The 22,410-nt window shown below is 53.2% G+C and overlaps 3 protein-coding genes and 1 long non-coding RNA gene across 18 annotated transcripts in view; 2 read left to right on the forward strand and 2 right to left on the reverse strand.

Moving 5' to 3' along the window:
* The window catches only part of RRP36 (ribosomal RNA processing 36), a 16,838-nt gene extending 16,120 nt beyond the window's left edge, over window positions 1-718 (forward strand). The window contains exon 7 of the mRNA XM_063633146.1: window positions 555-718. Coding sequence (XP_063489216.1) covers window positions 555-607 — 53 coding nt within the window. The 3' untranslated portion in view covers window positions 608-718. The remainder of the gene's footprint in view (window positions 1-554) is intronic.
* Window positions 14-17,016, reverse strand: CUL7 (cullin 7). Of its 14 annotated transcripts, none has more exons than XM_063633037.1 (26): window positions 16,704-17,016; window positions 15,161-15,748; window positions 14,564-14,715; window positions 13,920-14,420; window positions 13,244-13,382; window positions 12,947-13,143; window positions 12,391-12,646; window positions 11,026-11,263; window positions 10,842-10,947; window positions 9,581-9,808; window positions 9,212-9,302; window positions 8,937-9,108; window positions 8,686-8,791; window positions 8,276-8,371; window positions 7,913-8,088; window positions 7,436-7,569; window positions 5,817-5,999; window positions 5,443-5,549; window positions 5,171-5,353; window positions 3,312-3,472; window positions 2,927-3,143; window positions 2,563-2,824; window positions 1,239-1,384; window positions 963-1,089; window positions 664-869; window positions 14-408 (listed from the first exon to the last, which is right to left on the reverse strand). In XM_063633037.1, the coding sequence occupies exons 1-26, from the start codon at window positions 16,810-16,812 to the stop codon at window positions 85-87; spliced, it is 5,205 nt and encodes a 1,734-aa protein (XP_063489107.1). In that variant the 5' UTR covers window positions 16,813-17,016; the 3' UTR covers window positions 14-84. The 14 variants fall into 14 exon arrangements, with proteins under 14 accessions (XP_063489107.1, XP_063489106.1, XP_063489104.1 ...); XM_063633036.1 differs by having other exon boundaries at window positions 664-881; XM_063633034.1 differs by having other exon boundaries at window positions 664-881; window positions 12,920-13,143.
* Window positions 3,386-7,022, forward strand: LOC134735780 (uncharacterized). Its single transcript, XR_010119256.1, has 2 exons — window positions 3,386-3,521; window positions 5,427-7,022. It is a non-coding gene; the product is annotated as an uncharacterized lncRNA (long non-coding RNA).
* A 142-nt stretch (window positions 17,017-17,158) lies between the features above and the next one.
* MRPL2 (mitochondrial ribosomal protein L2) lies at window positions 17,159-22,408 on the reverse strand. 2 transcript variants are annotated; one of them, XM_055263184.2, is made up of 7 exons: window positions 22,226-22,408; window positions 21,008-21,176; window positions 19,262-19,400; window positions 19,036-19,151; window positions 18,852-18,962; window positions 18,507-18,580; window positions 17,159-17,414 (listed from the first exon to the last, which is right to left on the reverse strand). In XM_055263184.2, exons 1-7 carry the CDS (start codon window positions 22,319-22,321, stop codon window positions 17,202-17,204), a joined length of 918 nt encoding a protein of 305 aa, XP_055119159.1. In that variant the 5' UTR covers window positions 22,322-22,408; the 3' UTR covers window positions 17,159-17,201. The 2 variants fall into 2 exon arrangements, with proteins under 2 accessions (XP_055119159.1, XP_055119160.1); XM_055263185.2 differs by lacking the exon at window positions 18,507-18,580.
* Between the last annotated feature and the right edge of the window lie 2 nt (window positions 22,409-22,410).

Below are 22,410 nucleotides of genomic sequence, written 5' to 3' on the forward strand. Positions count from 1 at the left end.
AACACACATGTCATATAATCAAACTCTTGGGTTTTATTTCTATAAAAGCTCCAGCTCTACCTTCCCCTGACCCCAAGTCTAGGGCTACCGGAAGGTAGAGAAGCTCTGGGTGGCAGTGCAGGAGGCATAGGGCACACCCCGGGAGCGAATCTGCAGGGTATGGAAGGTGAGGGGTGGGTTGGGGCCTGAGGAGCCTGGGTTCAGGGACTCAGTGTGAGGCTCCATGACAGTCACAGGGACTGCATAGGACAGCACCTGGGGCCGGTCATCATGGCGTCTCAGCGTGCCCTTGCCCAGGAGGTGTAGGATGCAGGAGAGGACGTCAGTGCTGCTGCAGGCAGACCCCTTACCAAGGCTGCTGACCAAACCCCTGGGAGGACACGGGCCCTTCTGCCAAGCCTCCAGCACCTGGTGTGGGGGAGGAAGGGAGAAGCGGTAGTTTAGAGGCAGCTGACCCCTCCTTGCTTGAGCTTCCACTCCAACCACAAGCTGCTAGGACAGGACGCCCCAAGGACACCAGGTACATCCCGACCTCCCTCCTCACACTCCTACAGGCTACATAGTGAACCAGGTGCTTCACCATCCATGGACCTACCTTGTCCTGTAGACTGCTCCCGCAACCCCAGCAAAGATCCGTTACCCATTGTGCCCACCCCTGCCTACCAGACAGACAAGCTGGTCAATGTGCAGCCCCTCATCCCCATGGGCCTTGAGGATTCGGACGATGAGGCAGTTCAGAAGATTCCGTCTCTTCTCCAAGTTCCGGCCCTCTTCACCCTCAGCTTGCAGGTACGTCTGAGGTGGGATGAGCCGCACAATGTCCCATCTTGACCTGGGTTCCTTGCTGCCATCTCGAATCTTGAGGACCCCTGAAATAAACGCTGATCACTCACTCAGTGGAAAGCCCACGAGGAGCCTGGCCCTGCCTCAGAGCAGAGGCCCCTCTGGCCCTAAGTGCATACCTCCTGGTACATCCTTTTGCTCGTGAAGGTCCAGGGGGCCTCTTGAAGAGGTGAGGGGCCCAATCGCCTGATTGAGCACGTCTGCGGAGAGCCCTGAGAGCGCCAGCAGACTCTCCACAGAGACCGCCTTCAGAGAAGAGATGAGAGACATTCAGGGCCTCCCCAAGGAGTGGAGAGAAGAGGATGGAGGGAAGAAGCAGAGGGAGTCAAGGTTTCGGGAAGAGAGGCAAGGGACAAAGTGGGAGACAGGAAAGAGGTGCAGCGGGGCTGGGCCACCTTCAGGTCGTTGAGATACAGCAGTAGCCACATCTGCACGGTGGACACATGCAGGGTCTGGTTCCCAAACTGCAGCTCAGCCCAGCCCAGCCACGTCCACTGCAGGCGCCTCTGTGAGCCTCGCTCAAGGGCAGGGTGGCTCTGACCTGGAGATGTACCAGGAAGGGGGAGGGAGACAAAGAGCAGATGAAAGGAGGGAGTTGGTGTTGGAGGGAGGGTGCACGCTGGTCAAGCTCCGTTTATCTCTGCAGGGCGTGTGACCCCAGCATTTATGGACAATGGGGCTTCTGGTCTGAGCTTCCAGATCTCAGCCTTCTCTGGGCCTGCCTCCATGGCAAGCCTCAGGTATCTGGGAGCTATCCTATGCCTAGCCTGGTACCAAGCAGGTTCTCATCAGTGCCTTCGAGGATTGCCCCATATGTTTTTAGGGAGACAAAACCATGAAGGGAGGAAGGATTGGGGCTCTTATCAAGCTGGAATATTATGACAGGAAACAATGTCTCCCCTGTTAGGGGGCTCCCTGACCACAGGTCTGAGCTTCTTCCCCCTCCTGTGTTGCTGCCAGCTCAGGGATCAGCCCCCAATGGGGAGTTTAGGATGACAGGTGACTGACCAGAAAAGAACCAGACACCTACTCATACCTGGTGGCCTCAGGTACCTCCTACCTCCATCCTCCCTGTCACCCACAAAGAGATTCCCAGGTCTTATTTTAGAACAGAAAAGGCAATGGTCTGGGGATTAGGTATCTGACAGCACCTGCCACCCCCAGCCACCAAGCTCCTGCCCTTTCTTCTCAAAACCACTGTTTTTCCCATGGCCTAGGGAATTCTTATCCCTAAAGACTATCTCTCCCTGAATCTATAAAAACAAAAATTAAAAATTTAAATTAAAAGACCAACTCTTTTTTTTTTTTTTTTTTTTTTTTTTTGAGATGGAGTCTCGCTGTCGCCCAGGCTAGAGAGCAGTGGCACGATCTCGGCTCACTGCAACATCCGCCTGTGGGTCGAAGCGATTCTCCTGCCTCAGCCTCCCGAGTAGCTGGGACTACAGGCACACACCACCACACCCGGATAATTTTTGTATTTTTAGTAGAGATGAGGTTTCACCATGTTGGCCAAGGCTGGTCTTGAACTCCTGACCTCAAGTGATCCACCCGCCTCGGCCTCCCAAAGTGCTGGGATTACAGGCGTGAGCACCGTGCCCAGCCAAAGACCATCTCTTTTTACATCAAGCCTCCCAACATCATGGTCTGCCCCGAACCCCAGGTCCTTTCCTAGCAGCCCACCCTCTCCCCAGTCCCCAGTCCCTCTGTCTGGCTGCTCACTCTTGTTGTAGAAGTTGGAGTATCTGTTCAAAGTGCCCCTCAGGTATGAGGGCAGGCAGGTTCTGGGGTTCAGTGTGTAGCAGATTGAGGCAACAGGCCAGCAGTGTCGGGACAGGACAAGCACAGACACTTCTGGCATTGCCCCTTCATAGTAGAGGTCCTCATTCTCCTCCTCTTCCTCCTCTCCCTCCGCCACATCCACCGCTGCTGCTGCCCCAGCTTCCTCTTCCTTCTCGCTCTTGCCACTGGCCCCATGGCCCACCTGAAGGAGCACAGGGTTCCCAGATGCCATGGCCTCCTCCAGTCTGCTCCACGCCCCTCTTCCCCCTACCCGTCATTTGCTCATCCCTTCCAAGGCACTCACCTGTATTTTCTTCTCTGTATCCTCCAGCTTTAGGAGTTCCTGATCCAGCTGCTGGAGCTGGTAGACGTGGAACTGGCGCTGCAGCTCCTTAGAGGTGCTCAGGCTCTGCAACATCTGCTGGGGGAGGCGGTTGGGGAAGCAGGGACCAATCTGCTCCAGCACGGCCCCCTCCAGCCAGCTCGAGACCACGCCCAGGAGACGGTCTGCCATGTAGTGCCTGCAGTGCATGCAGCCCGGGCCAAGCCTCAGTGTAGGCACCAGTGTGGCCCAGCCTCCCGCTCCAAGGCTCCAGCCTGCCTCTATCCCAGACTTCCAGGCCCATGAACTGGCTCTGCCACCATCATCCTGCCTCCCGCCAGCTCCCGCTCCCTAGGTCCACACTCACTGGTAATAATGCTCAAAGATGGTGGCTATCTCCAGGCCGGAGAAAATCAGGACAGCTTGCAGGCATTGCTGCAGCTGTGCCAGCCTCTCCATTTCCTGGGCTCCACCGATCCGGCTGCCCTGGATCTGCTGGTCAATGTGCCGGGCGAACTGCTCACTCACCTGAGCAATGGCAGAGCATAGGAAAGCCGTGAATGAGTGAGCAGAGAAGGTAAGTGGGGAGGAAGGACGAGGGTCTGGAAAGTAGATATGAATGCTGGCAGCTTCCTAAGGTGGTTGGTGCTTTCATACAATTATTTTATAAGATCATTAACCATTGTACAAATTAGCAATATTAACAATTATAGAAAGTGTCTTTTCACATTGTGTCTAAAAAATCAAACTAATAATAATCATTCAAAATGAGAAAATAAGGCCAGGCGCAGTTCACACCTATAATTCCAGCACTTTGGGAGGCCGAGACAGGCAGATGGCTTGAACCCTGGAGTTGGAGACCAGCCTGGGCAACATGGCAAAACTCCATCTCTACTAAAAATACGAAAAAATTAGCTGGGCATGGTGGCACACGCCTATGGTCCCAGCTACCCAGAAGGCTGAGAGGACCACCTGAGCCCAAGAGGTTGAGGCTGCAGTGAGCTGTGACTGCACCACTGCACCCCAGTGTGGGAGAGAGTAAGACCCTGTTAAGAAAGAAGGAAAGAAAGAGAAAGAAAGAAAAGAAAGAAAGGGAGAGAAAGATAAAGGAGAGGAAAAGAGGGGAAGAAAGGGAAGGGAAGGGGAAAGGAAGGGAGAGGTGGCTCATGCCTGTAATCCCAACACTTTGGGAGGCTGAGGCGGGCGGATCACGAGGTCAGGAGTTCGAGACCAGCCTGACCAATGTGGTGAAACTCCGTCTCTACTAAAAATACAAAAATTGGCTGGGGGTGGTAGCATGCGCCTGTAATCCCAGCTACTCGGGAGGTTGAGGCAGGAGAATCGCTCGAACCTGGGAGGCGGAGGTTGTGGTGAGTTGAGATCGAGCCACTGCACTCCAGCCTGGGTGACAGAGCGAGACTCCATCTCAAAAGAAAAAAAGGAAGAAGAAAGAAGGAAAGAAAGAGAAGGAAAAGAGAGAAATAGAGAAGGAAGGAGGGAGGGAGGGAGGGAAGGAGGGAAGGAAGGAAGGGAGGAAGGAAGGAAGGAAGGAAGGAAGGAAAGAAAGAAGGAAGGGAGAAAGACAGAAAGAAAGACAGACACAAAGAGGTAAGTTACACAAAGATGGTCCTGATGCAGTGTCACTGATAAACTAGGACTGGAGGCTACACAAGGAGACTCATGCTCCTGCTGCTGTGTACCCAGCTTTCCAGGGTGCTTCTTGCTAAAATGCTCATCAATTGTGTTTTTGTTTGTTTGTTTGTTTTTGTTTTTTTTTTTTGATGAGTCTAGCTCTGTTACCCAGGCTGGAGTGCAGTGGTGCAATCTCGGCTGACTGCAACTGCAACCTCCACCTCCTGGGTTCAAACCATTCTCCTGCCTCAGCCTCCCAAGTAGCTGGGAATACAGGCATGTGCCACCATGCCTGGCTAATTTTTGTATGTTTAGTAGAGACGGGGTTTGGCCATGTTGGCCAGGCTGGCCTCAAACTCCTGACCTCAGGTGATCTGCCTGCCTCGGCCTCCCAAAGTGCTGGGATTACAGGCATGAGCCACCACACCTGGCCATTATTTATCTTTTTCAATTTTTTAAACTTCTTATAACATGGCTATATACTAACATATGTTCATCATAGAATGGGAATGGAAGGGTGCGTCATTTGGAGGAGGTGAGGAAGGGAGAGTTTGTAGGAAGAGATCTAAGGATGAGGCAAGGGTAGAGGCTTACGTGGGCAGCTTTGAGAAAAGGGAGCTTCAGCAAGGCTCCCGCACAGCCATTTTGCAGCGCCAGCAAGAAGGCTGCCCGAGGCCCAAACAGTTCAGAGCTTGAGTTCTGCAGAATATTAAAGTGCTCACAGTAGCGTGGCACAAAGTCATCATCCCGCCAGGATGAAGTCAGAAAATTGTTCACCTGGAAGGAAGGGGCAGGAGCATGAAGATACAACCCAACATGCCACCATTATGGTGTCCCCTTTCTCCCCCAGGCCTGCTCCTGCCCACCTGCTTCTCCACCACGGCCCGCCAACAGCGTGTCAGGTTTCTCATGATGCTGCTTGGAAGGCCCCGGGTAGCCAAGGAGCTCCAGTCGTGGCTTCTGTTTCTGCCTTCTGTGGAGACCAGGAAAGTGGCAGAGGCAAGGAGGGGGCAGCCCCTCCACTCCCAAGTCCCCATCCAAGGGGGTTCCCTGAGGCCTTTCCTGACATGCTGCCACCCAAAATGATGTTCATGGATGGAGGTGACACAAACCTGGAAGATGAACAGGCTGAGTCCATAGGGAGGGGAAGGATGGGGATGGACAGAAGCCTGTGGTGTACACGTGGGGCCCAGGAAAATGCTCCTGACTAGAGCTCCCCACCTGAATCTCCACTACTCACTGGGCCGAGGAGTGGCTGCCACAGGAGGGGGTGCCTCGCAGGGCTCGACATGCACCAGCAGGTGAGTGAGACGGCGCACCCGCGAGAAGAAAGCTGGGCCGCGGCTCTGGGGGTTGAAGACAGCTTCCTGACACTCCAGGTACTGGTCCAGCAGCCAACCCAGGGGGCTAATGCCATCCTCATCTAGAGGGTGAGATAAACAAATCAAGGCACAGCCATGTCTGCAGGGAAGTGGGAGAGGTTGGGCTGAACAGGAATGTGGAGATAGAGCAACTGGACGGAATGATACAAGGGAGGGGGCCGGGTAGGGTGGTTTATGCCTGTAATCCCAGCACTTTGGGAGGCTGAGATGAGAGGATCGCTTGAGGCAGGAGTTTGAGACTGGCCTGGTCAACATAGCAGGACCCCACCTTTAAAAATAAGAAATAAACATAAAAAAATAGAAAAGGCCAGGCGCGGTGGTTCATGCCTGTAATCCCAACACTTTGGGAGGCTGAGGTGGGCGGATCACCTGAGGTCGGGAGTTCGAGATCAGCCTGACCAACATGGAGAAACCCCATCTCTACTAAAAATATAAAATTAGCCAGGTGTGGGTCGGGCGCGGTGGCTCATGCCTGTAATCCCAGCACTTCGGGAGACTGAGGTGGGTGGATCACCTGAGACTGGGAGTTCGAGACCAGCCTGACCAACGTAGAGAAAATCCTTCTCTACTAAAAGTACAAAATTAGCTGGGCAGGCTGGGCGCGGTGGCTCAAGCCTGTAATCCCAGCACTTTGGGAGGCCGAGGCGGGCGGATCACGAGGTCAGGAGATCGAGATCATCCTGGCTAACACGGTGAAACCCCGTCTCTACTAAAAATACAAAAAATTAGCCGGGCGTGTTGGCGGGCGCCTGTAGTCTCAGCTACTCGGGAGGCTGAGGCAGGAGAATGGCGTGAACCCGGGAGGCAGAGCTTGCAGTGAGCCGAGATTGCGCCACTGCACTTCAGCCTGGGGGACAGAGCAAGACTCCGTCTCAAAAAAAAAAAAAAAAAATTAGCTGGGCCTGGTGGCCCATGCCTGTAATTCCAGCTATTTGGGAGGCTGAGGCAGGAGAATCACTTGAACCCTGGAGGCAGAGGTTGCAGTGAGCTGAGACCACGCCATTGCACTCCAGTCTAGGCAACAAGAGCGAAACTCTGTCTCAAAAAAATAAAATAAAATAAAATTAGCCAGGCATGGTGGCGCATGCCTGTAATCCCAGCTACTTGGGAGGCTGAGGCAGGAGAATTGCCTGAACCTGGGAGGCAGAGGTTGCAGTGAGCCGAGATCATGCCATTGCACTCCAGCATGGGTAACAAGAGTGAAACTCCGTCTCAAAAAAAAAAAAAAAAAAAAAAGAAGAATGATAAAGGGAGTGGGGTAACAAGGCACCTCCTGCACTTATGGTGTCCCCTGACGCTTGAGAGACATGGGAAAGGGGGCAGCCCCTGGGCTGTGAGAAGACAGCACTGGGATTACAAATGCAGGTGCCAAAAGGGCCAAGACATAATCCAGGTGGTTCTAGGGTAGAGCAAGAAGGAGCTCATTAGTGGAGCCAAGCCCTGAGATAGTAATGGGTCCAGACGTCAGGATAGTTACCAGGGGAGGTGATGTTCTGCACCACAGGGCTGACCAGGGCCTCCCAGCAGGTCTTGCCCAGAGCTTGGGCAGCCTCGTCATCAGGGAGGAAGCGGTCAGCAAAATTCTGCTCCTGGCGCAGAGCCGCATTGAGTCTGGGGGTGAGAATGGAGGAGGAAGGTGTCAGGGGCTTGAGGTGTATGTTATCTCAGTGTCCACCCTTCCTAAGACTGCCAGCTAACCCCCAGCACCCAAACCGAAGGCCCCCCTGGTACTTCAGAACTGCCCTGTGCTAACTGGTATATCCCATTCCCAGCCCACTGGAGAAATCTTTTCTCTTTATCCTTTCTTCCCCTCCCACAGGTCAGAACACTCCAGCCCCCTCCCCACACATATTAAACCTCCATCTCACAGCTTCCATGGACCCCTGCCGGCCAGCTGTTTGCAACAGCCTTGCCCTTCCCACAGACACAAGCATACACGCACACTCTCACACACCTAGAACTCAGGTGCAGGAGGCTCCTGCGGTCCTCTGCCATGTCCTGGCTCCAGGCCTGCGCCCGAATCATGTAGAAGAGGCGTGTGTGACGACACAGCTGCTCCCGGAACACTGGCCAGAACGTGGGCTTGGGGCCTAGGATCTCTAACCCCCGAATGCGTGTATCAATGCCACCCTGAAACACACACAGGACTATCTTCACTCGCCCCACACCTCCTTGGGATGGGCTGGGGTCAGCTACACCCTCGAACCTCATCCCTGGAGCTGCTGGAGACCCAGGCTGGTCCTCTGGCTCAAGATCTGCCCGTTTATGGGGCTCAGAGCCCCCTACCCAGGGCCACACCCCACATCCCTGGCCCCACCTGCTGGCAGCGCTTTATGCGGATCTGGATGATGGGCCAGAAGCGGGTCAGGTTCTCCAGGAGGATCACCCGGCTGGCAGAGGGCATCACATTCACCTGGCAGGGGGCAGAGAAGGCTGTCACCTCCACATGTGCAGATGGGAGTGCTGAGCCGAGTTGGCTCTAGGCTCCAGTCCCCTCACTGTTTCCCTCCCTTCCCCAGCCCTGGGATGTGTAGGGTCCTGACAAAGCTGTCCTCATGCCACCCTCATTGTTCAGGGCCTGGTGGCACAAGCACAGGGATAAAGGACACTACTTTCTGCGGGGCTCAAGACAGGTGGGAGTAGAAAAAAGTAGGATAGGGCCAGATCGAAGCAGGAGGGCAGATCCTGTGAAGGGTGGAGTAATGGCTAATGGCCCTGGGGTCCTACCGAGTTGAGTTCCGTGTGAAGAGAGCTAGTGCTATCACCCCCGCACACCACCACTCGAGCCGGCATGTAGCTCGAGTCCTCGCTAGCCACAAGCAGAGTCAGTTGCCTGGGAGTGCGGAGGAAAAACCATTTGGAACTTGTAGACAGGGCCCATGGCCAAGTCCAGGGGGGTGGTGCTTCCCCCAAAACAAACACAGGGGCGTCACAGGAAAGCGTAGGTGTGTGGCAAAGCACATGCGTGGGAGCGTTACCTGATGAGGATGCCCTGGCGCATGTGCAGGGTGATGTAGTGGGAGCCGGCGCTGCCGTTGGACTCCCAGTAGGTCTTGGGGTTGTGGTCTGTCAGCTTGCTGGCCCGGTGTGGGTTGGAGGACACCTCCACCTTCTCCCAGCACTTGTCCTCCTTCGCTTCCACACGGGAGCCTGGGGGCAAGTGGGAAGTGGTGGTGGTCACAGCCAGGTAGGGTGTAGAGGGGAAACAGACACAGGTGTGGGGAGGTGGAGCAACACGGCAACAGGCACGAACCCTGGCACAGGTATCTGAGGAACACATCAAAGAAAGGGATGTTGATGGGCCGGTGGGTTCGTCTGTGGTCTTCGATCTGGCCCAGCACCATCTGCAGCCGGAACATCAGAGAGAAGGGGCACAGGGGCAGGAGGAACACGGAGAGACACATGGAAACACGGATGAAGGATAGACCAAGCAGCAGTGGGACTTCCTCTACAGCACCAGCAGAGCAGGCCCAGATGGGGAAGAGGGGCAGGGGAACAAATGTCCCAGGGTCACTAGAGTCACCTGTTGTTCCCAGCCATGGGAACACAGCCCTTACCCGCCACTGCTGGGGTTTCATATTCTGATGCCACTCTAAGCCCACAAGCTCCCCTTCCTCCTGACCTGGATGCAGCCTCCCAGGATGTTGGTGATGAGTTTGCGGTAGAGGTGGGCATGCTTCTCACACTTGAACACCATGTCCCGCAGCTCCTGAGCCAGCTCCAGCTTTCCCAGGTGCTTTTCCAGGGCCTTGGAGATGGCGTCTCTTGCTCCCAGCTGATTCAGCACCACGGCATAGTCCCTGCTCACTGAGGTCAGGCGATGCAGGAAGAAAATCAGTTCCTGGAGCACCTGGGTGGGGACATAAGGGAGGAGATGAATGAAGACAGGGTGAGGGCCACAAGCGCATCTGCAGTAGCAGGTACCCACTGTGTACTCTGTGTACTGGGTGCTGGGGGTGCTACAGTGAGCAAGGCAGAGTGAGGAAGTGAAAAGACAGGGATGGGGAGACACAAGAGCCAGGTGGTTAGAGAACCAAAGACAAACCAAAATGGAAAAGGGCACAAGATGCCTTGCTACTCTAGGGTTCTAGGCTGCTGATTATATTGGCAAAAACTGCAGAGAGCATCCCTGGGTTCTTTCATCCAGGCCCCACTGTCCCAAAAACCAGTTGTAGGGCTGTTTTGAGATGTTCAGGCACAGACACCTGGATGGCCGGGAAGGGGCTGACAGGGACTGGGTTTGTGTGTATACCCAATGAGCCTGCCTTAGAAAGAAAATTCTAGGTAACGGCCAAAAATACAGCCACACTGCAAATACCTACTGTCACCATGACCCTAGTTCTCTGAGCCCTTCTGAAGCCTTCTGTGCCCAGGACTTCTCTGTAGCTCTTGCAGGGGACTCTGGTATGTGATGGGCCCTCTGCCTCCTTCATCCCCCTTTCTCCCACAGGCCTAGCCAAAAATGGAGCTATTGAAGCTCTTAATGTTTTATGTAATAATATCTCCATATCCTTTTGTGTAAAAAAGAGAGTGGCAAGATCACACATTTGGGTTTGCTTATATTTGCATAAGGGAACACGAGAAAGATACATAAATTAATACAAGTAGTTACCAGTAAGGGGTGTGTGGGGGACACTGGGAGAACAGAGATTTGGGTGAGATCAAGAATTCTCAGTGTATACCTTGTTAGAGCGTTTTGATTTGTGAACCATGTGAATGTATTACCTATTTAAAAAAAATGAAATTCAATTTTAAAAGCGAAACTCAAACCAAGAGCCCAAAGGCTCTATCACGCCCTCCAGAGCCTTGCCCAGCAGGTGTGCCTTGCCAGTGGCTGCCTTTATCCTCTCCCCCAGCCTCTCCCCAGAGCAGGGCAGGGGTACCTCTCGATCAGTGTTTGGGGACCGCAGGCAGGCCATGCAGGCATCCACGGCCTCATGCCAGGGGAGCAGCAGCGCCTCGGGGAAGTCCACCAGCTGCTTCAGGATTCTGGGGGCAGAGAAATGTGCAGCCAGCCTCATGGACCCCCTTTGCCCTCAGAGATCCCACCTGTCACCATGCTCTCACCTCAGCACGGTCAGGTGCAGGGTCCTGTTAGTCTCCGGAGTGTCCAGGCTCTGCATCAGTGCCAGGAAGGGCTGCGGCTGCCGCTGCAGCTGCAGCAGGAGTGGCTTGACCTTGTTCTCCTGGGTCCCCTCCGAGCTGAGGGCTTGCTCTAGATCCAGGAGGATTTTCACAGCTGGACCATAACCCTCCACCAGACGCCGCAGGGGAGTGTTGGGACTCTGAGATGGGGGTTCTTTTGCTACAGGAAAGGGAGAGTCACAGGAGTTGGCCATTGTTAGTAATGTGAAGGCTCAGAAATAGATTCATAACTCTCAATCTTTTTCTCTAATTTCTCCTAAAAAATGTTTTAAATTTTTTTTTTTTTTTTGAGACGGAGTCTTGCTCTGTCACCCAGGCTGGAGTGCAGTGGCGCGATCTTGGCTCACTGCAAGCTCCGCCTCCCGGGTTCACGCCATTCTCCTGCCTCAGCCTCTCCGAGTAGCTGGGACTACAGGCGCCCGCCACCACGCCTGGCTAATTTTTTGTATTTTTTTAGTAGAGACGAGGTTTCACTGTGGTCTTGATCTCCTGACCTCGTGATCCGCCCGCCTCGGCCTCCCAAAGTGCTGGGATTACAAGCGTGAGCCACTGCACCCGGCCTGTTTTAAATTTTTTAATCCCCCTAAAAGTTAGGTTTGGGGATCTAATCTCTTAATGTCCTTGTAAAACAGCTTCATGACAAATTTTATATATATATATATTTTTTGAGACGGAGTCTCGCTCTGTCACCCAGGCTGGAGTGCAGTGGCATGATCTCGGCTCACTGCAACCTCCGCCTCCTGGGTTCACGCCATTCTCCTGCCTCAGCCTCCAGTAGCTGGGACTACAGGTGCCCACCACCATGCCCGACTAATTGTTCTTTTTTGTAGTTTTAGTAGAGACGGGGTTTCACCATGTTAGGCAGGATGATCTCGATCTCCTGACCTCATGATCCGCCTGCCTTGGCCTTCCAAAGTGCTGGGATTACAGGCATGAGCCACCGCGCCCGGCCTTTATATTCTTAAAATAGCAAAGTAGCTTCATCTGAAAACAGGAGAGCACTTCCCTTTATTTCAAAGCGTGGAATATGTTTCTGTACAAGAGAAAAAGCTAAATGTAGGGGCTTTTTTAAGTCTTCAAAATTCTCTCGCAATTTTCTAACTTTACATCTTCCTTCATTCTTTGAGGGAACACAATGCCTGCTTCTCCATTTGTTGCTTCTCTCTAAGTTGCAGATTCTAAGGTGGCATCACTTCCAGAAAGGATTGCATAAAAATCAGCACAGACATCTCTCCTGTGCTAATGCCCTGAAGGTGTGTCAGCTCAGCTGCTGTGTCTGGCACCCACCTTCCACTTTGGCTGCATTTTCTGAGTCCTTAGCCTGGGCCTGAGCTTCCAGCAGGAGGACATCTTCTTGGGCTTCTAGAAGGGATGGGTAGGCTGGGTTCCCTGCTAGGGCTTCAGGCCCGTACTTCTTGTAGACATGGCAGTTGATCAGGTCCCTCAGGGCACTGTCATTGAGTCGCCGTGGCAGAGTCAGCAGCAAGTCCTGGGCCAATTCTATGGGCACAGCCAGTTCAGCTAGGATCTCATCATCCAGAATCTGCCATCAAGGAGAAGCTCTCACTGCAGACAGCCCTGCCGACACAGAGGCTCCAGGGAGCACTTGGTAGGGGTGGGGGTCTCTCTGCACACATACCCTCCATCCTGATCCTCTCACGGCTGGCAGCTGGCTCCTCCCAAACAGCTCACCCTCCCACCTCTGAAAATTCCAGACCCCTCCTCTGCAGCCCCTTCCACTCTCTGACCTCCACTTTTTATCCTGAGCCTTCCAAATGCTCTATACAGTCGAGCCCTTGCAATAGAGCCCTCCAACCTCTGAGTGTCTCCAGGCTGGCTCTACCTCCCCATCTAGGTTCTCCTGGAGGATCTGGAGAACCTCCTGATGGTCAGGTCCATCCAGCTTCTTGATGAAGAAGAGGAGTTCCCACCACTCAGCAAGGGTCAGATGTTCACACTCCTCAGTGTCCTCATCCTCAGGCAGCACGTAAGGCACAGCATAGAGTTCTGTCATGGGCCTCCAGCGCCAGGCAGGCAGGGCTGTGGAAATGGGCCGAGGGGCACAAGGATGTCACTAGCAACTCAGCAGGACCACCGTTCCTCTGCTTAGAGCTGACCCTTGCTTCCTCCCTGAGCTCACCTCTACCCAGGACTCTACTGGCCACTGCCCCTTGGTACTCATCAGCCTCAACTATGTCCTCAATGTCTTCCTCAAAGCCCAAGATCTCCAGCATGTGCCAGTGCACCCAATAGGTGCGGCCTGTTGACTCCCACAATACCTGGAGGATAGGGAAAGAAAGAGAGGGAAGGGAGGACTCACAAATGACTGGCTGTGGCCCAGTATTGAGGACTTATAGCCCTCAGGGTGACCACCTGGCCAGGTTTTAGAAAAACCTCCACATAACAAAACAGCAGCATATGGAGAATACAAACACACATACACACACACACACAGGATGCCTTCTCCTTTGGGCGATGGGCCTGTCTCTCCTCTCACCCTATCTTTCATGGCTTATGCCCCCACACTTCCTTCTGGCCTCCACCACTCCATCTCCCTGACCCTGACCTTTGGAGAAGTCTGGCTATATCAGTTTCTTCCTGGGTGTGAGTCTTCTTGACTTCACAGCCTCCTAAACCCAGATTTTCCCAGCTCTCAGAATGGCCCCCCTCTCAACTACTGACTCTTTTTCACCATCCCAATCTTAACGAAACCTTTCTCTTTGGGTGGCCTGCTGGAGCCCCCCCGTATGGAAGTCTCAGCTCTGCCCCACCCCAAATAGACCCCCAACAGCGTCCCACCACCGTGTGCCACTCACCTGCACAGGAGGCACACCGTTGTTGCTCTGCCGAAACTCGCCCTCATCCCCAGCACTGATCTCCTCATAATCATCCAGCATCCGCACTCGCATCCCCGGCTGCAGTGTGTCCCGCACATACAAGGCATAGGTATTGCCACTTGCGAACTCAGAACGAGGGCGAAAACGTCTCGACCTCCTGAAGGAGGGCTGAGCCTGGGCGGCGGGGAGCCCTGGGTTCACATCTGCCAGCTGAGGCTGGAAGATGGAACCGGGGGACCGTGCTGAGCTCCTTGGTCTGTCTGAGGCCTGGTCCCAGCGCATGGCTTGCACCAGCTCTGAGATCAGGGTGCCCATGGCCATACTGAACTCCAGCTCCAGTTGACCCCTCTCCCCACTCAACTCCTCAGGAGCAGAGGTGTTCTGGGCTCCTGGCTCTGCAGCACTGTCGTTCAGCTGATCCAGGAGCGAGGTGACATGCAAATACCGCTTCACCAGGGAGAAGAGCACCCTTCCTGGGACCTGTGGGATACAACCTTTGGCCTATATCCACCTTGTCCCAGTTTAAGCCCCTCTCTCCATACCATCCTCTGTAGATAGGTGCAAAGGCCTGGTCCCTAGATCTTGTTCACAAGATCCCCCCACCTTACACCCCCAAAGGTTACCTGTGGTAGCTGAATGCCCTCGAAAGACATGGGGTGTTCAGAGAGCGTGGCCTGTGCAAACAGTGCTAGCAGAGCACAGCGGCTGTCAAAATCCAGGTGTTTCTCAATGGCTTCTTGTTGGCTCAGTGACAGAAGGATCTGAGTCCGGGTCCCTGTAACCCACACCCCAATCGGTAACTTCTCCCTAATCTCACCCTTCCTAGAAATCTTAGACCCTCTACTCTTTCAATCCAATCCTTTTGCCACCACACAATGGGAAAGAACTGATTTGCTTCAAAAGCTAAAATTTGCTAACTTATACGCATACACACACACACGCACATAAACACGATCTACAATAGTCTAAATTCTAAATTCTTCCTTTGCATAAAAAGCAACTAATTAATATGAGGTTCTTGAAGACAGTCTTTCCTCTTTTGGCAGATAACCCCCACCCTCACTCCCATTCCCACCTCCTTTTCTTCCAGCTCTAAGAGAAGGGCAACAGAATCATTTACGTACTGATGAGATCAGAGGCTCCTGCCACAGTGTCCTGTGAGTCCCTGAGCCGACCCAGCCCTTCTCCTGCTTTCCCTTCCTCCCCACACTGCCCCTCACCAGCGTCATGGGAGGAAAGGGCTTGTATCATCCGGCCTGCACTCCAGCGAATTTGATAATCGGGACTACTCAACATGTGCATGAGCAAGTCCAGGACCCTTGGGTCCTTGAATACCCCAGTGAGGGGCTCAATGCTGGCATAGGCGCTGAGCACGTGGACAGTGTGAAGTAGAGGAGCAGGAGGGATGGTGCCCACACACTCCTCCAGCTGCCGAAGGGCTCTCTGAATGAGGGACTTCACATCGGTTTCCATCTCCTCCAGCACAGATTTGTCCAGGGCCCCAACATCCCCTGCAGACTCCTGGGAGGGCCCGATGACCTGGCCATCCTCGCCCAGCATCTTGTGGCAGTTGGCATAGATCTCATCCTTGGACATCCACAGCAGGATGTGCTCAGCCTTGCAGTCCACCTGGCCAGAGCCTCCGTCCCCCTCATCACCACGCCGCAGGATGAGCCAACGGACCTGGTACTCAGGATGCCCATCATGGCCCACTCGCTGGCGGATCAGCTCATCAGGATAGGCATGTAAGCCGGGCCCCAGGGGCACCCTGAATTCCCTGTAGCGGAGTTCCCCCACCATCCTGGCACCTGGAGCACACAAGGAAAAGAGAAGAGACAAGCTAGAGTAAGGAGAGGTCAGAAAATCAAAGATATCCAGGAGGTGGGGAAGCAAATGGCAACAGCTGTCAGGCGGGGTGGGGTAAAGCCAGGCCCAGGAGTTCCATGCTGCACGCTGGGTGGGGGCAGGCCTAAGCAGAGAACACTGGGGTGTTTGTTGTGAAAGAACACAAAATTTGGGGGCTAAAAGGTCCCCAAGACCCTGCGGCCTGGAGTGGGTTGGCTTAGAACAGTGGGCGGACTAGTGGGGGCAGGGCAGCCTTGGAGTTACAAGTGAATCCCAAGGCCTTGGAACAGGCAACAACCCATGGGGTATGTGAAGCCCAGAGGGGTATGTTTGGGAGGGAGATCGTGAGTGTGTGTGAAAAGGGGTGCTGTCTCTAAGGATTGGAGCATGGGAGTGTGAGACCCGAGTTGAGTCCCGAGATCGCAGAGTTAAGAGACCTGAGAACTGGTGGTGGAGTGGGAGGGCAAGGCGCGATGGACTAGGAGGAGGCACTGGTGGGTTGGAGGCGTCTCCGACTAGAGCAACTGGAACAAGAGGGCTGGTGGGGGCGCCGCGAGACCCAGGGCAGGGTGCACAGACCAGGTAGGTGAGGGGCTTGGGGGAACGAGGTTGGAGACCGGAGAAGCCAGGGGCGCGCGGTAAGGTAGGGGAGGGGGGATTAGGGCCCATAAGCTAGAACCCTGAGGCACGGTAGGATGGGGGACCGAGATTGGGTGAGGGCGAGGCTCGATGGGCAAATGGGCAGGGGAGGAGAAGCAAGGGGCCGCGGTGGGGCTCTGGCCACCTCAGAAGTCCACTGGGGTCCTGGCGCGAGGCCTGTCCTTCACAGAGCAAGGGACGCGGCACAGACGCTGGCGGCGACTTGGGCCCCACCTGGGCCCCGCGAGGGTGTCGAGACGGAGAGACGAGGGGACGTGCCTTTGCGGAACAGAGCTGCACCCGCGTGAGTGCCTTTGCGGAACAGAGCTGCACCCGGGTGGGGCCCGGTCCCTGCCAGCGGCTCCGCCAGCCAAAAGCCACGGCTCATTTCCGCCGGACCCAGCGGAAAGCTAGGGGCCCTGGGAGAGCGCTGGGGCGGAGCCGCGGGTGCCACCTTGGCGACGCAGCACCTCCTTCTCTGCGCCGCCCTTTCCTCTTCCTTTTGTCCTCTCTCCTGCGGAAGTGCCCTCCCCGTTTCCCAAAGTCAGAACTGGAAAAGGCCTTGGACGTCATTTATTTCCATTCCCGGCTCCATTACCTGTAAGGGAATTGCGGTGGGGACAGACCCAGTGTCTTGTACTTTCTCTTCCACACTTTTTACTTCTTTTCCCCACGTTTAGTCTGTACCATCCCCTCCCCCGCAAAAACAAAAAAACCCCAAAAACATCAACAGATTAAAACAGGAGTGGGGGGGCATTTTATTAGAGTACAGGGATATCAGCTTTGGGCAGCAGCAGAAGGCAGCTTCACATAACTCTTCATGGGGGGTAGTGGCCGAATCTTTCGGCCAGCCCAGCCCCCCTTGCGGTGCCACCGCCCACTGTTAGGCCTCTTGCCCAGCCAGCGGTTGCGACCTGCCTTGCCAATGACCCGTTTGTTATGATCAACGTTGGATACTCGGCCTACTGTTGCTACACACGTTTCCAGCACCTGACAGAGAAAACAGATGGAGATTCTGTACAATGTGGGGGAAAGAGCTTGACAATGTTGACAGCACACCCTTGGGGGGCTTCTTAGACTCACGGAGAGAAGGGAGAGGAGAAAGGAAAAGCACCAGATGGTTGACGCTAAGTGAAGGTCCTATAGTAGGAACTAAGTAGTTGAAAACAAAGAGCTCACGCCAGTAATCCCAGCACTTTGGGAGGCCAAGGCTGGAGGATCACTTGAGCTCACAAGTTCGAGACCAGCCTGGGCAACATAATGAGACCCCCATCTCTACAAAAATAAAAAATATTTTTTATTTTTGTAGATATTTTGTAATAAATACAAAAGGGCCAGGTGCAGTGGCTGACACCTGTAATCCCAGCACCGTGGGAGCCTAGGCAGGCAGATCGCTTGAGCTCAGGAGTTCGAGACCAGCCTGGCCAACATGGTGACACTGTCTCTACAAAAAATATGAAAATTAGCCTGGTGGAGTGGTGTGCGCCTGTAGTCCCAGCTACTTGGGGGGCTGAGGCAGGAATGCTTGAACCCAGGAGTTTGAGGCTGCAGTGAGCTGACTGTGCCACTGCACTCAAGCAATAGAGTGAGACCCTGTCTCAAAAAAAATTAATTAGGGCCAGGCGCGGTGGCTCACTCCTGTAATCTCAGCACTTTGGGAGGCCAAGGTGGGTGGATTACGAGGTAAGGAGTTCGAGACCAGCCTGGACAACATGGTGAAACCCCATCTCTACTAAAACACAAAAATTAGCTGGCTGTGGTGGTGCGTGCCTGCAATCCCACCTACTCGGGAGGCTGAGGCAGGAGAACTGCTAGAACCTGGGAGGTGGAGGTCGCAGTGAGCCGAGATTGTGCCATTGCACTCCAGCCTGGGCGACAGAGCAAGACTCTGTTTCAAAAAAAAAAAAAATTAATTATGGCGCCAATCCAACAAAGCACACCTAAGTCATGTGGCAGAAAAGGACAGCCTCAGCTCAAGGCAGTTCCTTGCATCACAAAACACCTGGGAGCTATCCCAGACAGGAAAGTTACATTCCAAAAATTCCTCCTTTGCTGACCCCTCCCACCCATACCCATACACACCTGCATCTGCCTCTTAGAGGGCAGCTGGATAATGGCTGTGCCATTCACCTTCCGCAGTAGCACACCACACGTCCCTGGGGAAAGAAGCCGATTTGCCACCCTCCACAAAACGGGGGTGCAGAGGGACTTACATAGGGGACATACCCCACATGCTGCCCTTGCTTTGCTCTTTAGGAGCACAAAGAAGGGCGCATGCTATGTTTTAGGTCAAAACACATGCATATCTTCATCCTCATGTTTTGTTTTTTCCTTAATTTTCTCTGCCAGTACCAGATGTGGAACCATGGGTTCAGACTCTCCTTGCCTTTCCAAACTATAGGACCCAGGCAACTCCTTTCCCCATACCTGCAGCTCGGATATATTGGGCACCCCGGCCTGGCTCACTTTCCACGTTGTTGATGAGGGTCCCCACAGGCAGAGCCCCAAGAGGATGCGCATCCCCTTCCCGAGCAGCAACTAAAAGACAGGATTTCATTAGCTCTAGAACCTTTGCTGCCTCCAGCCCACACATCTGGTAGCCATCTCTCACCTGCCATTCGGCCTATGTGGTTAGAGTTCAAGATTGTGTCTCCAGCCTGCATGTTTTCCGTGGCAATGATCCAGCGTTTCCGGCTGCCCCCAGCAACCAGAGCTATGTCTGCTGACCTAATCAGGGTGAGGGACAGGTAAGCAGACCATCTAGGCAGCCCCACATCTTCTGAGAAGCTATGCAGTTATTCAGACCATTCCATCATCATCCCAAATCCCAAACTTGCCTACAGGGATCATAGCGGACTTGGATAACCTTCTCCTCAAAGGGTCCTGACTTGGTCTCCTCAGGCCGGAAACGCAGAAAGTCAATCATGCGATAACGTTGTTTGTGGCCCCCGCCAATACCATGTACCCGGATTCGGCCTGTGGTTTAGGACAGTTGGGGGTATGATTCAGGTCAGAGTAGTTTAGTTTCCAGCACTGGGAACTGGCCCATTCTTTGCCAGACAGCAGTGCTTAGCATTGTGTCACAAGCAGAAAATGATAAAAATTTGCACAGCACACTGGAGTAAGGAGGGGCAACACCAACATGAAGCTTGGTGAAGAAACATTATATGATTATTGAAACTGTATAAAACTTCCAAATAAAATATTTTCTTTTTTTTTTTTTGAGACAGAGTCTTGATCCGTTGCCCAGGCTGGAGTGCTCACTGCAAGCTCCGCCTCCTGGGTTCACACCATTCTCCTGCCTCAGCCTCCCGAGTAGCTGGGACTACAGGGGCCTGCCACCACGCCCGGCTAATTTTTTGTATTTTTAGTAGAGACGGGGTTTCACTGTGTTAGCCAGGATGGTTTCAATCTCTTGACCTTATGATCCGCCCGCCTTGGCCTCCCAAAGTGCTGGGATTACAGGCGTGAGCCACTGCGCCCAGCCAAAATATTTTCAAATTACTGAAATCAGTAAGTTTACTGAGAGCCGTGTAAATCATACTTAAATAATTTCAACTGTTACAAATTTTTTGCATGCGTGTGATGGGGTCTCACTCTGTTGCCCAGGCTGGATCCTGACCTCAAGTGATCCTCCCGCCCTAGCCTTCCAAAGTGTTGGGATTATAGGCAGGAGCCACCACACCCGGCCTGTTATAAATATATATATTTTTTGAGACGAGTCTTGCTGTGTCACCTGGGCTGGAATACAATGGTGCGATTTTGGCTCACTGCAACCTCCACCTCCTGGGTTCAAGCGATTCTCCTGCCTCAGCCTCCTAAGTAGCTGGGATTACAGGTGCCCATCACCACACCTGGTTAATTTTTTTTTTTTTTTTTTGAGACAGAGTCTTGCTCTGTTGCCCAGGCTGGAGTGCAGCAGCGCGATCTTGGCCCACTGCAGCCTCCACCTCCCGGGCTCAAGTGATTCTCATGCCTCAGCCTCCCAAGTAGCTGGGATAACAGGACTGCACCATTACGCCTGGCTAATTTTTATATTTTTAGTAGACATGGGGTTTCACCATGTTGGCCAGGTTGGTCTTGAATTCCTGGCCTCAAGTGATCTGCCTGGCTTGGCCTCTCAAAGTGTTGGGATTACAGATGTGAGCCACTGCGCCTGGCCAATTTTTATAGTTTTAGTAGAGATGGGGTTTTGCCATGTTGGCCAGCCTGGTCTTAAACTTGTGACCTCAGGTGATCTGCCCGCCTCGGCCTCCCAAAATGCTGGGATTACAGGCGTGAGCCACCTTACCCAGCCTGTTATAAATTTTTGAAGGGTATGAAGGAAAATGTCATGGCACTTCCTGTGTATGGCCCATTTTCTTCAATTACCCAAATTGTCTTTAGAAGCATAGACCAATTACCTATTGCTTTGTATTCTACTCTCTGGCTCCTGTGCACATACTACATGCAAAAGGAGCTAAATAAGTGCTTTTTAATTACATTCCTCTGCCTTACAAGGTACAAGTGTGTCAATATACAGGTCTAGGGTCTTAACATGTTTTTCCCTTTGACTGCTTAAATCCCCCTGTCCTTGTTCCCACCTGTGTGGTCTCGGCCCCCAGACTTCCTCATCTTCACTGGTGCAATGGTGTACTTGGTACGACTCTTCCAGGACACAAAGTTGGCATTAAGGGCCACAGAAGTAAGGACTGGGCGGCAGGGGAGCAACATTAAGGCAGAGGGCTGTTGGAGGAGGCCATTGTTCATCATCTGGGGATAAGAAGACATCTCTTTCATTTGAAAGCTAATTGAAGGCAAAGCATCAGAGAACCAAGGCAGAGGGCACAGATCAATTTTAGCTTGTAGCCCACTTCCTCCTGGATGTATCCCAAACCAGCTATCCAAAAACTCCACCCTTCACAGCTTGCACAGTAATGTTCTCCCGTTGGTAATCTTCCAAATTTTGCTCAGAACTCTCCCTCTCCAGGAATCTGTTTTTACCTAAATAATTCCCTTCTCCAGAGCTGGTAACTTACACACATCCATGTACCACCATCAGTGCCAATTCCTTTTGCCCTCTGCATTGTTTCTGGGAATTCTTCACATATGAATGGAGGAAAGGGGTCATTTCACTCTTGGTCCTTGCTGTATTCCCAGCATTTCAGAGTAGGTTGATTTGGATTTGAATTTTAAACATGCATCTGCCAAACTCTACCATAAGCAGCCTGAAAGCTCCAGAGGAGCAAGACTTACTTCTCTTTTGTGTGACTCACCAGTCACCCACTGGGACCTCAGGATACCCTCCCCTGAGGCCACTGTTCTTGGTATCTTGCCCTGCATTCTCTAATATCAGCAGTAACTCATCCTTGTAGGTATCATATCATAATGGTTAAGAGCACAGGCTCTCAAAGACAGACTGCTTAGCTCTGATAGTTGGTGTGTGACCTTAGACTCCTTATTTTCCTCATCTATAAAATGGGAATAGTAACTGCCTTATAGAGTATTTGAAAGGAGTTCATTTATTTGAAACGTTTATTACCTATACCTGGCTTATCATAGGGACTCGAAACGTTATTACTGAAACCCGTACAACCGGTGATCTGCAAAGCACTTTCACCTTTAGTATCTCGTCTGAAGAATTTCGCCCTATGAGAAAGCAACACTTGTAGAGGAAAAAGCTGAGGCTAAGTGTGCCTTATCCAAGGTCACGGACCTGCCTGACTCCTGACCAGACTCGCAACTCCCGCCTCGCATCCCCGCAGACCCCATCTCTGGCAGCCCGAATCGAAGCAGCCTTCTTCCCGGGTAAGATGGATTACCTGGGCGGCGGGGAACACACTCGGGGCAGGGACGGCGACGGTCGGGGGCGCCAGGCTCAGAGAGCGCAGAACGCGGGTCAGTGCCCACAAGGCCATCAGCACGCCACCCTTACTTTTAGCCAAGCTGCTCGGTGCTCCTAGATGACGTTAACTGTCCGGCGCCGTCGCTCCGCAATAACGTAAAA

This window comes from Symphalangus syndactylus, chromosome 23 (assembly GCF_028878055.3).
Source record: "Symphalangus syndactylus isolate Jambi chromosome 23, NHGRI_mSymSyn1-v2.1_pri, whole genome shotgun sequence".
NCBI lineage: Eukaryota > Metazoa > Chordata > Mammalia > Primates > Hylobatidae > Symphalangus > Symphalangus syndactylus.

Bases quoted from the DNA above. Each gene is read 5' to 3' on its own strand.
- CUL7 (XM_063633025.1), bottom strand. From the start codon at position 16,812: ATGAGCCGTGGCTTTTGGCTGGCGGAGCCGCTGGCAGGGACCGGGCCC. The intron at 8,792-8,936 runs GTAACGCTCCCA...CCGCACTCCCAG, and splicing joins CGCCAGGGCATCCTCATCAG to GCAACTGACTCTGCTTGTGG. The intron at 1,090-1,238 runs GTGGCCCAGCCC...TCTTCTCTGAAG, and splicing joins TGTATCTCAACGACCTGAAG to GCGGTCTCTGTGGAGAGTCT.
- MRPL2 (XM_055263184.2), bottom strand. From the start codon at position 22,321: ATGGCCTTGTGGGCACTGACCCGCGTTCTGCGCTCTCTGAGCCTGGCG. The intron at 21,177-22,225 runs GTAATCCATCTT...TCTTATCCCCAG, and splicing joins GTGTGTTCCCCGCCGCCCAG to ATGATGAACAATGGCCTCCT. The intron at 18,963-19,035 runs GTGAGAGATGGC...CCTGTCTTTTAG, and splicing joins CCACATAGGCCGAATGGCAG to TTGCTGCTCGGGAAGGGGAT.